At 47.6% G+C, this 12,954-nt stretch overlaps 1 protein-coding gene across 2 annotated transcripts in view; it reads left to right on the forward strand.

Annotated features, from left to right (window-relative positions):
• The window catches only part of LOC138288176 (zinc finger protein 546-like), a 689,754-nt gene that overhangs the window by 374,988 nt on the left and 301,812 nt on the right, over positions 1 to 12,954 (forward strand). For both annotated transcript variants that reach the window (XM_069229499.1, XM_069229500.1), the window contains exon 17: positions 1,020 to 1,097. In XM_069229499.1, the coding sequence (XP_069085600.1) occupies positions 1,020 to 1,097 (78 nt within the window). The remainder of the gene's footprint in view (positions 1 to 1,019; positions 1,098 to 12,954) is intronic.

Here is a 12,954-nt window from a genome sequence, read left to right on the forward strand (position 1 = left end):
GCATGGTGGTTTCTAGAAGGATTCTTCCAGGCAGTGAAGGAGCTCTTAGGTTTCACTGCCAAGCCTCACCCTCTTTTACAGCGATGCCCACTCGTAGCCATTAGTTTAATTATTAGGTCCATCTTTTATTTTGTTTGAACATCATAAGGCCATATGTTCTTATGTGTGTTCCGTTCTGTTACAGGTAAGCCTATCTTTTATTGTATTTTTTGTTAGAAAACGTAGTGCTGGTATTGACGCCAGGTTAAACCTTATCATGTATTGCTTTAAAAAAAAGAAAGGTTGAGTGTCCGTTTTGTAAAATGAGAAAAAGAATAAAGGAGTTGGGGAAAAATGAAGGTGCATGCTTTACAGACAAGACCCGTTTTACAGCATATCATAAAACAGCAAAATGTGAAAAAAAAGAATAGAAATGACCTGGATACTCAAGGAGCCTTCTGCGCAGAGCTTGCTTCAGGAAAGTAGGCAAAAGGAAGTTTGCGTGTGCAGGTCAAGTAATCATGTCTTCACAGCATCAGGAAGAAGATTAAATTATTGTGTTAAAGTTAAAGGGCAACACTGTCTTTCCAGACGTGACTCCATCACTGTGACAAGCAAGAGTGATGAAATATGATTAAAGGTAGTAAATGAGTACAGAAGCACCTGGAATTGCCTAAAACATTTTGAAGGCGTACTACGTTTAACCTGGTGAAAACAAATGCTTAGCCCCAACTGTCAGTACTTTATTTGGTAGAAGGCTTGAACAGAAGCTTCCAAGGGTTCAGTGATTGGGTGGGAATTGATAGTTTGGGGTTCCTGATATGATAGAGGAGAGCACCATGCTGAGAATCGGTACTGGGAGAATATTATTGAATTGTGGACAACGGGTGAATGGTTTAATGTTGAGTGTTTGGAACCTATGGCTGAAGAAACTCAAGATCAAGTAGAAGGGGTTGACTGTGCATTGCTATGAATCACAACTGTGTATTGAGTGATGTGAATACTAGCATGGTCCTAGTGTGCAATCTTTGTTCTTCCAGATGCCTCTTACGTGGATGGTTCATCTTCCTAAAGAACAGCAGGAAAGTATAGAAGGACATCAGGAATTTCAGGAAACGGTACGTGGAATGAATTGAAGGTCATTCTAAAAATTTGTGTTTTTAAGAAGTTATAAGCAAGCTAGCACTTTGACAGATGTGTGTGTAATTCAGTCATCAGAGGTCTTGCCGTAAAAATTTGCTGCTTCTAGATAGACACCAGTGCTGTAGAACATGTATTTTAAGTTACATGAAGGCCCATTGCCCGTCCCTCACAAATTAAAACAGTCTTGAGCCATGGCTCAATAAATAACTATGTATCTCGCCATGCCAGTGACTCTACTGTCCTTCAGAGCTGTCACCTGCCATATAAAATGGCAGTTGCTCTTGGGGTGGAGGACATCTCACTATTTGGAAGCAGTAGTGCTGGACGCCTAAATTGAATGGCAGAGATCAACTAAAATCTTGATGAAAGGAACCCAACTTTAAGAATTTTGTTAGTGATGTAATGGGATCCAGCAGATAGAAACATACAGTTTTCATTTACTGAGTAAATTGGGACTGCATCCAAGATTTGCAGGTTCCAAAGTTAGTGATTTAGACACTAAGTTGTATGTTGTCTCTTTGAACCTTGTGCTTATTATCTGCTCCTACCTGCCTTTTGACTGGATTATCACAGTTAGGGATTGTAAAATAGTTGCTGTAAGGAAATGCCTCCTTGGCATGGTTACCCCCTGACTTTTTGCCTTTGCTGATGCTAAGTTTTGATTTGAAAGTGTGCTGAGGCCTGCTAACCAGGCCCCAGCACCAGTGTTCTTTCCCTAAACCTGTACTTTTGTTTTCACAATTGGCACACCCTGGCATCCAGGTAAGTCCCTTGTAACTGGTACCCCTGGTACTAAGGGCCCTGATGCCAGGGAGGTCTCTAAGGGCTGCAGCATATCTTATGCCACCCTGGGGACCCCTCACTCAGCACAGACATACTGCTTGCCAGCTTGTGTGTGCTGGTGAGGACAAAACGAGTAAGTCGACATGGCACTCCCCTCAGGGTGCCATGCCAACCTCAGACTGCCTATGCAGTATAGATAAGTCACCCCTCTAGCAGGCCTTACAGCCCTAAGGCAGGGTGCACTATACCATAGGTGAGGGCACAAGTGCATGAACACTGTGCCCCTACAGTGTCTAAGCAAAACCTTAGACATTGTAAGTGCAGGGTAGCCATAAGAGTATATGGTCTTGGAGTCTGTCATACATGAACTCCACAGCACCATAATGGCTACACTGAAAACTGTGAAGTTTGGTATCAAACTTCTCAGCACAATAAATGCACACTGATGCCAGTGTACATTTTATTGTAACATACACCCCAGAGGGCACCTTAGAGGTGCCCCCTGAAACCTAAACCGACTATCTGTGTAGGCTGACTAGTTCAAGCAGCCTGCCACACACCAGACATGTTGCTTGCCACATGGGGAGAGTGCTTTTGTCACTCTGTGGCTAGTAACAAAGCCTGTACTGGGCCGAGGTGCTTCACACCTCCCCATGCAGGAACTCTAACACCTGGCGGTGAGCCTCAAAGGCTCACCCCCTTTGTTACAGCACCACAGGGCACTCCAGCTAGTGGAGTTGCCTGCCCCCTCCGGCCACGGCCCCACTTTTGGCGGCAAGGCCGGAGAAGATAATGAGAAAAACAAGAAGGAGTCACTGGCCAGTCAGGACAGCCCCTAAGGTGTCCTGAGCTGAGGTGACTCTGACTTTTAGAAATCCTCCATTTTGCAGATGGAGGATTCCCCCAATAGGGATAGGAATGTGACCCCCTCCCCTTGGGAGGAGGCACAAAGAGGGTGTAGCCACCCTCAGGGCTAGTAGCCATTGGCTACTAACCCCCCCCCAGACCTAAACACGCCCTTAAATTTAGTATTTAAGGGCTCCCCAGAACCTAGGAACTCAGATTCCTGCAACCTAAGAAGAAGAGGACTGCTAAGCTGAAAAACCCTGCAGAGAAGACGGAGACACCAACTGCTTTGGCCCCAGCTGTACCGGCCTGTCTCCCCTCTTCTAAAGACACTGCTCCAGCGACGCTTTCCCCAGGGACCAGCGACCACTGAATCCTCAGAGGACTGCCCTGCTTTAGAAGGACCAAGAAACTCCAGAGGACAGCGGCCCTGTTCACCCAAGACTGCAACTTTGTTTCAAAGGAGCAACTTTGAAACAACTGCGTTTCCCGCCGGAAGCGTGAGACTTGCTACTCTGCACCTGACGCCCCCGGCTCGACTTGTGGAGAAACAACACTTCAGGGAGGACTCCCCGGCGACTACGAGACTGTGAGTAGCCAGAGTTGCCCCCCCTGAGCCCCTACAGCAACGCCTGCAGAGGGAATCCCGAGGCTCCCCCTGACCGCGACTGCCTGACTCCCAATTCCAGACGCCTGGAAAAGACTCCGCACCCGCAGCTCCCAGGACCTGAAAGATCGGAACTCCAGTGCAGGAGTGACCCCCAGGAGGCCCTCTCCCTTGCCCAGGTGGTGGCTACCCAGAGGAGCACCCCCCTTGCCTGCCTGCATCGCTGAAGAGACCCCTTGGTCTCCCATTGGAAATCAGACGTGTGTTTGCACACTGCACCCGGCCGCCCCCGTGCTGCTGAGGGTGTACTTTCTGTGCTAACTTGTGTCCCCCCCGGTGCCCTACAAACCCCCCTGGTCTGCCCTCTGAAGACGCGGGTACTTACCTGCTGGCAGACTGGAACCGGGGCACCCCCTTCTCCATTGAAGCCTATGCGTTCTGGGCACCACTTTGAAGTCTGCACCTGACCGGCCTGAGCTGCTGGTGTGGTAACTTTGGGGTTGCTCTGAACCCCCAACGGTGGGCTACCTTGGACCCAAACTTGAACCCCGTAGGTGGTTTACTTACCTACAAGAACTAACAAACTCTTACTCCCCCTAGGAACTGTGAAAATTGCACTGTCTAGTTTTAAAATATCTATATGTGATTTACTTGAGAACTGTGCATGCTATTTTGATTATTCAAAGTTCCTAAAGTACCTACCTGCAATTCCTTTCATTTAAAGTATTACATGTAAAATTTGAACCTGTCGTTCTTAAAATAAACTAAGAAAATATATTTTTCTATACAAAAACCTATTGGCCTGGAATTGTCTCTGAGTGTGTGTTCCTCATTTATTACCTGTGTGTGTACAACAAATGCTTAACACTACTCCTTTGATAAGCCTACTGCTCGACCACACTACCACAAAATAGAGCATTAGTATTATCTCTTTTTACCACTATCTTACCTCTAAGGGGAACCCTTGGACTCTGTGCATACTATTCCTTACTTTGAAATAGTGCATACAGAGCCAACTTCCTACATTGGTGGATCAGCGGTGGGGTACAAGACTTTGCATTTGCTGGACTACTCAGCCAATACCTGATCACACGACAAATTCCAAAAATTGTTATTAGAAATTGATTTTTGCAATTTGAGCTATTTTTCTAAATTTTTAAAAGTCCTGCTAGGGCCTTGTGTTAGTCCCTGTTAGCATTTCTTTTAGAGTTTAAACGTTTTGTGAAAGTTTTAATTAAGTTCTAGAGATAGTTTTTAGATTCTTAAAAAGTATTCCAACTTTTAGAAACATAATGCCTGGTGCAGATGAGAATGTGGTGGAACTCGACCTCACACCTTACCTCCATCTTAAGATGAGGGAGCTAAGGTCTCTCTGCAAAATAAAGAAAATCCCAATTGGCTTAAGACCCTCCAAACAACAGCTCCAGGAGCTTTTGGCAGAGTTTGAAAAAGCCAACCCCTCTGAGGATAACAACCTAGAGGATGATGATAGTGACTTGGAGGAGAATTCCCGCCTCCCAGTCCTAATTAGGGAGATCAGGGACCCTCAATCCCTGATTCCAACTGGGATGTTCAGAGATGCTGCTTCCCTCACAGGAGGGGCCAGCACCTCTGAAGTCACTGAGGATAGACTCAGTGAAGATGACCTCCTGTTAGCCAGGATGGCCAAAAGATTGGCTTTGAAGAGACAGCTCCTAGCCATAGAAAGGGAAAGACAAGAGATGGGTTTTGGTCCCATCCATGGTGGCAGCAACATAAATAGGGTCAGAGATTCTCCTGACATGTTGAAAATCACTAAAGGGATTGTAACAAAATATGAAGATGGTGATGACATCACCAAATGGTTCACAGCTTTTGAGAGGGCTTGTGCAACCAGAAAAGTAAACAGATCTCACTGGGGTGCTCTCCTTTGGGAAATGTTCACTGGAAAGTGTAGGGATAGACTCCTCACACTCTCTGGAAAAGATGCAGAATCTTATGACCTCAAGAAGGGTACCCTGATTGAGGGCTTTGGATTCTCCACTGAGGAGTATAGAATTAGATTCAGGGGGGCTCAAAAAACCTCGAGCCAGACCTGGGTTGATTTTGTGGACTACTCAGTAAAAACACTAGATGGTTGGATTCAAGGCAGTGGTGTAAATGATTATGATGGGCTGTACAATTTATTTGTGAAAGAACACCTATTAAGTAATTGTTCAAATGATAAACTGCATCAGCATCTGGTAGACCTAGGCCCAATTTCTCCCCAAGAATTGGGAAAGAAGGCGGACCATTGGGTCAAGACTAAGGTGACCAAGACTTCCACAGGGGGTGACCAAAAGAAAGGGGTCACAAAGCCTCCCCAGGGGAAGAGTGTTGAGACATCCAAAAACAAAAATAGTAAAGAGTCTTCTACAGGCCCCCAAAAACCTGCACAGGAGGGTGGGCCCAGAGCCTCTTCACAATCCTATTTTGGGTACAAGGGTAAAAACTTTGATCCCAAAAAGGCCTGGTGTCGTAGCTGTAATCAGCCTGGACACCAAACTGGAGACAAGGCCTGTCCCAAGAAAAGTACCACTTCTAACTCCACTCCAGCTAACACTGGAATGGCTAGTCTCCAAGTGGGATCAACAGTGTGCCCAGAGCAAATCAGGTGTCACACTGAAGCTACATTAGTCTCTGAGGGTGGGGTGGATTTAGCCACACTGGCTGCCTGGCCTCCTAACATGCAAAAATACAGGCAGCAGCTCTTAATTAATGGGACAAGTGTAGAAGGTCTGAGGGATACAGGTGCCAGTGTCACCATGGTGACGGAGAAACTGGTTTCCCCTGGTCAATACCTGGCTGGACAAACTTATCCAGTCACCAACGCTGACAATCAGACTAAAGTACATCCCATGGCTATGGTAACTTTAGAGTGGGGAGGGGTCAATGGCCTGAAACAGGTGGTGGTCTCCTCAAATATCCCAGTAGACTGTTTGCTTGGAAATGACCTGGAGTCCTCAGCATGGGCTGAGGTAGAATTGAAAACCCATGCAGCCATGCTGGGTATCCCTGAACTGGTGTGTGTCAAGACAAGGGCACAGTGCAAGGCTCAGGGTGAAAAAGTAGAGCTGGAGTCTGGAAAAAGGGCCCAGCCTACCAAGAGAAAAGGAAAGACAACTGGGAAACCAGCTGCAACACAACAACAAAAAGAGAACCTCTTCTCAGGAAGAAGTTCTGCCCTCTGAGGGAACTAAGCCTATGGAGTTAGAACCTTATCAGGTTGAGCTCTTAGGCCCAGGGGGACCCTCAAGGGAGTAGTTGTGTAAGGGGCAAGAAACCTGTCCCTCTCTTGAAGGCCTTAGGCAGCAAGCTGCTGAAGAGTCCAATGGCAAGAAAACTGGAACACATAGGGTCTATTGGGAAGATGGACTCCTTTACACTGAGGCAAGAGATCCCAAACCTGGTGCCATTAGGAGACTGGTAGTGCCTCAGGAGTTTAGAGAGTTCATACTGACCTTAGCCCATGATATTCCTCTTGCTGGGCATTTGGGACAAACCAAGACGTGGGAGTGACGAGTCAGCCACTTCTATTGGCCCAACATGTCCCAAAAAGTTAAGGAGTTTTGTGTCTCCTGTACCACCTGTCAAGCCAGTGGTAAGACAGGTGGACACCCAAAGGCCCCCCTCATTCCACTTCCAGTGGTGGGGGTCCCCTTTGAAAGAGTGGGTGTGGACATAGTGGGTCCACTTGAACCTCCCACAGCCTCAGGGAAAATGTACATACTAGTAGTAGTGGATCATGCTACTAGATACCCTGAAGCTATTCCCCTTAGGTCGACTACTGCCCCTGCAGTAGCCAAGGCCCTCATTGGTATTTTTACCAGAGTGGGTTTTCCTAAGGAGGTGGTGTCTGACAGAGGTACTAACTTCATGTCAGCTTACCAGAAACACATGTGGAATGAGTGTGGAGTGACTTATAAATTCACTGCACCTTACCATCCACAAACGAATGGCCTTGTTGAGAGATTCAACAAGACATTAAAAGGCATGATCATGGGACTCCCTGAAAAACTCAAAAGGAGATGGGATGTCCTCTTGCCATGTCTGCTTTTCGCTTACAGAGAGGTGCCTCAGAAGGGAGTAGGGTTCTCACCCTTTGAACTTCTGTTTGGCCACCCTGTAAGGGGACCACTAGCTCTTGTGAAAGAAGGCTGGGAGAGACGTCTTCATGAGCCTAAACAAGACATAGTGGACTATGTACTTGGCCTACGTTCAAGGATGGCAGAGTACATGGAAAAGGCAAGTAAAAACCTTGAGGCCAGCCAACAGCTCCAGAAGTTTTGGTATGACCAAAAGGCTGCAATGGTTGAATTTCAACCAGGGCATAAAGTCTGGGTTCTGGAGCCTGTGGCTCCCAGGGCACTTCAGGACAAATGGAGTGGCCCTTACCCAGTGCTAGAAAAGAAGAGTCAGGTCACCTACCTGGTGGACCTAGGCACTAGCAGGAGCCCCAAGAGGGTGATCCATGTGAACCGCCTTAAGCTCTTCCATGATAAGGCTGATGTGAATGTGTTGATGGTAACAGATGAGGACCAGGAAGCTGAGAGTGAACCGCTCCCTCATCTCCTCTCATGAAACCCTAAAGATGGTTCAGTAGATGGAGTGATCTATTCAGACACCTTCTCTGGCCAATAGCAATCTGACTGCTGGAAGGTCCTGCAACAGTTTGCTGAGCTCTTTTCCCTAACCCCTGGTCAGACACACCTGTGTACCCATGATGTGGACACAGGAGACAGCATGCCTGTCAAAAAGAAAATATTCAGACAGTCTGACCAAGTTAAGGAAAGCATCAAGGTGGAAGTCCACAAGATGCTGGAATTGGGAGTAATTGAGCACTCGGACAGCCCCTGGGCTAGCCCAGTGGTCTTAGTCCCCAAACCTCACACCAAAGATGGAAAGAGAGAGATGAGGTTTTGTGTGGACTACAGAGGACTTAATTCTGTCACCAAGACAGATGCCCATCCCATTCAAAGGGCTGATGAACTGATTGATAAAGTAGGTGCTGCCAAATTCTTAAGTACCTTTGACTTAACAGCAGGGTACTGGCAAATCAAAATGGCACCAGGAGCAAAAGAAAAGACAGCATTCTCCACACCTGATGGGCATTATCAGTTTACTGTTATGCCCTTTGGTTTAAAGAATGCCCCTGCCACCTTCCAAAGGTTGGTGAATCAAGTCCTTGCTGGCTTGGAGTCCTTTAGTGCAGCTTATCTTGACGATATTGCTGTCTTTAACTCCAGCTGGCAGGATCACCTGGTCCACCTGAAGAAGGTTTTGAAGGCTCTGCAATCAGCAGGCCTCTCTATCAAGGCATCCAAATGCCAGAAAGGGCAGGGAACTGTGGTTTACTTGGGACACCTTGTAGGTGGAGGCCAAGTTCAGCCACTCCAGCCTTCCAGCCTAAGATCCAGACTATTCTGGACTGGGCAGATCCAAAAACCCAGACTCAAGTCAGGGCATTCCTTGGCCTGACTGGGTATTACAGGAGGTTTGTGAAGGGATATAGATCCATCGTGACAGCCCTCACAGAACTTACCTCCAAGAAAATGCCCAAGAAGGTAAACTGGACTGTAGAATGCCAACAGGCCTTTGACACCCTGAAACAAGCAATGTGCACAGCACCAGTTCTAAAAGTTCCAGATTACTCCAAGCAGTTCATTGTGCAGACAGATGCCTCTGAACATGGGATAGGGGCAGTTTTGTCCCAAACAAATGATGATGGCCTTGACCAGCCTGTTGCTTTCATTAGCAGGAGGTTACTCCCCAGGGAGCAGCGTTGGAGTGCCATTGAGAGGGAGGCCTTTGCTGTGATTTGGTCCCTGAAGAAGCTGAGACCATACCTCTTTGGTACTCACTTTGTAGTTCAAACTGACCACAGACCTCTCAGATGGCTGATGCAAATGAAAGGTGAAAATCCAAAACTGTTGACGTGGTCCATCTCCCTACAGGGAATGGACTTTATAGTGGAACACCAACCTGGGACTGCCCATGCCAATGCAGATGGCCTTTCCAGGTTCTTCCACTTAGAAAATGAAGACTCTCTTGGGAAAGGTTAGTCTCATCCTCTTTCATTTGGGGGGGGGGGGGTTGTGTAAGGAAATGCCACCCTGGCATGGTTACCCCCTGACTTTTTGCCTTTGCTGATGCTAAGTTTTGATTTGAAAGTGTGCTGAGGCCTGCTAACCAGGCCCCAGCACCAGTGTTCTTTCCCTAAACCTGTACTTTTGTTTTCACAATTGGCACATCCTGGCATCCAGGTAAGTCCCTTGTAACTGGTACCCCTGGTACCAAGGGCCCTGATGCCAGGGAAGGTCTCTAAGGAATGCAGCATGTCTTATGCCACCCTGGGGACCCCTCACTCAGCACAGACACACTGCTTGCCAGCTTGTGTGTGCTGGTGAGGACAAAACGAGTAAGTCGAAATGGCACTCTCCTCAGGGTGCCATGCCAACCTCACACTGCCTATGCAGTATAGATAAGTCACCCCTCTAGCAGGCCTTACAGCCCTAAGGCAGGGTGCACTATACCATAGATGAGGGCACAAGTGCATGAGCACTGTGCCCCTACAGTGTCTAAGCAAAACCTTAGACATTGTAAGTGCAGGGTAGCCATAAGAGTATATGGTCTGGGAGTCTGTCATACATGAACTCCACAGCACCATAATGGCTACACTGAAAACTGTGAAGTTTGGTATCAAACTTCTCAGCACAATAAATGCACACTGATGCCAGTGTACATTTTATTGTAACATACACCCCAGAGGGCACCTTAGAGGTGCCTCCTGAAGCCTAAACCGACTATCTGTGTAGGCTGACTAGTTCAAGCAGCCTGCCACACACCAGACATGTTGCTGGCCACATGGGGAGAGTGCCTATGTCACTCTGTGGCTAGTAACAAAGCTTGTACTGGGTGGAGGTGCTTCACACCTCCCCCTGCAGGAACTGTAACACCTGGCGGTTACAGCACCACAGGGCACTCCAGCTAGTGGAGTTGCCCACCCCCTCCGGCCACGGCCCCACTTTTGGCGGCACGGCGGGAGGAGATAGTGAGAAAAACAAGGAGGAGTCACTGGCCAGTCAGGACAGCCCCTAAGGTGTCCTGAGCTGAGGTGACTCTGACTTTTAGAAATCCTCCATCTTGCAGATGGAGGATTCCCCCAATAGGGATAGGAATGTGACCCCCTCCCCTTGGGAGGAGGCACAAAGAGGGTGTAGCCACCCTCAGGGCTAGTAGCCATTGGCTACTAACCCCCCCCAGACCTAAACACGCCCTTAAATTTAGTATTTAAGGGCTCCCCAGAACCTAGGAACTCAGATTCCTGCAACCTAAGAAGAAGAGGACTGCTAAGCTGAAAAACCCTGCAGAGAAGACTGAGACACCAACTGCTTTGGCCCCAGCTCTACCGGCCTGTCTCCCCCCTTCTAAAGACACTGCTCCAGCGACGCTTTCCCCAGGGACCAGCGACCTCTGAATCCTCAGAGGACTGCCCTGCTCTAGAAGGACCAAGAAACTCCTGAGGACAGCGGCCCTGTTCACCCAAGACTGCAACTTTGTTTCAAAGGAGCAACTTTAAAACAACTGCGTTTCCCGCCGGAAGCGTGAGACATGCTACTCTGCACCCGATGCCCCCGGCTCGACTTGTGGAGAAACAACACTTCAGGGAGGACTCCCACGGCGACTACGAGACCTTGAGTAGCCAGAGTTGCCCCCCCTGAGCCCCCACAGCGACGCCTGCAGAGGGAATCCCGAGGCTCCCCCTGACCGCGACTGCCTGACTCCCAGATCCCGACGCCTGGAAAAGACTCCCGCTGCCCCCAGGACCTGAAAGATCGGAACTCCAGTGCAGGAGTGACCCCCAGGAGGCCCTCTCCCTTGCCCAGGTGGTGGCTACCCCGAGGAGCCCCCCCCCCTTGCCTGCCTGCATCGCTGAAGAGACCCCTTGGTCTCCCATTAATTTCCATTGGAAACCCGACGTGTGTTTGCACACTGCACCCGGCCGCCCCCGTGCTGCTGATTTTGTACTTTCTGTGCTAACTTGTGTCCCCCCCCGGTGCCCTACAAACCCCCCTGCTCTGCCCTCCGAAGACGCGGGTACTCACCTGCTGGCAGAGTGGAACCGGGGCACCCCCTTCTCCATTGAAGCCTATGCGTTTTGGGCACCACTTTGAAGTCTGCACCTGACCGGCCCTGAGCTGCTGGTGTGGTAACTTTGGGGTTGCTCTGAACCCCCAACGGTGGGCTACCTTGGACCCAAACTTGAACCCCGTAGGTGGTTTACTTACCTACAAGAACTAACAAACTCTTACTCCCCCTAGGAACTGTGAAAATTGCACTGTCTAGTTTTAAAATAGCTATATGTGATTTAATTGAAAACTGTGTATGCTATTTTGATTATTCAAAGTTCCTAAAGTACCTACCTGCAATACCTTTCATTTAAAGTATTACATGTAAAATTTGAACCTGTGGTTCTTAAAATAAACTAAGAAAATATATTTTTCTATACAAAAACCTATTGGCCTGGAATTGTCTCTGAGTGTGTGTTCCTCATTTATTCCCTGTGTGTGTACAACAAATGCTTAACACTACTCCTTTGATAAGCCTACTGCTCGACCACACTACCACAAAATAGAGCATTAGTATTATCTCTTTTTGCCACTATCTTACCTCTAAGGGGAACCCTTGGACTCTGTGCATACTATTCCTTACTTTGAAATAGTGCATACAGAGCCAACTTCCTACAGTTACCTAGCCACAAAGTACAGCTAAGTGCTGAACCTATATACACACAGTATATTGAATGCATGTGGGGCTGCAGAGGCATGCAGTTATGTTTATAATATGAACTGAGGACAATAAAACTGCACAAATGCAGGGGTAAGAAGCAGCTTCTCATTAGGGTAAGATAGAAAGTTAAGTTATATAGCTTATCATGGTAGGAAAATTGTCATAGGCTTTAGGATATTTTCTGAACTGCACCATTGAAGGTTCAAATGGAGGTCAGAAGGAGAGATTGTTAAAAGAGGTAGTTTTAGTTGTTGTCCATATGCAAGGAAACCATGTGATTCTTGCCAGAAAGGGAATTCATGTGTTACTGGACCCAGTGAGTTTTTAAAACACGGTAAGCAGGATTACTCAAGCAGTGCATGCAGGAGGCTGTCTCCGTATATAGTGGACCAAAATGAGGTACACTGTGCAAAGAGTCCAAGCAGTCCCCAGAGGCACAAGTGACATCCCAAATGCTCTCTTTTTAGGTAGTGTGGTCGAGCAGTTAGGCATATCAAATGGTAGTGCTAAGCATGTAAGGAACACACTCATACAGTAAGTGAAACACACACTCAATATAGAAATCTGACACCAATTTATAAAAATAACACATCCATTTGTTTAAACTTTGATACCAAGATCACCAGAATCAGGTGAGTACTTTTCAAGAGATAGAGTTTTAGAATTTTTAAAAGTCGACAGTGCAGTTTTCTGATGCCTTAATGCTATCCTATGGAGGAAGTGCAAGCATTGCATACAGGTAGAGTGCAGCAACTTATGGGGCCAATCTCCTGGACTTAATGTGAGTA

This window comes from Pleurodeles waltl, chromosome 4_1 (genome assembly GCF_031143425.1).
Source record: "Pleurodeles waltl isolate 20211129_DDA chromosome 4_1, aPleWal1.hap1.20221129, whole genome shotgun sequence".
NCBI lineage: Eukaryota > Metazoa > Chordata > Amphibia > Caudata > Salamandridae > Pleurodeles > Pleurodeles waltl.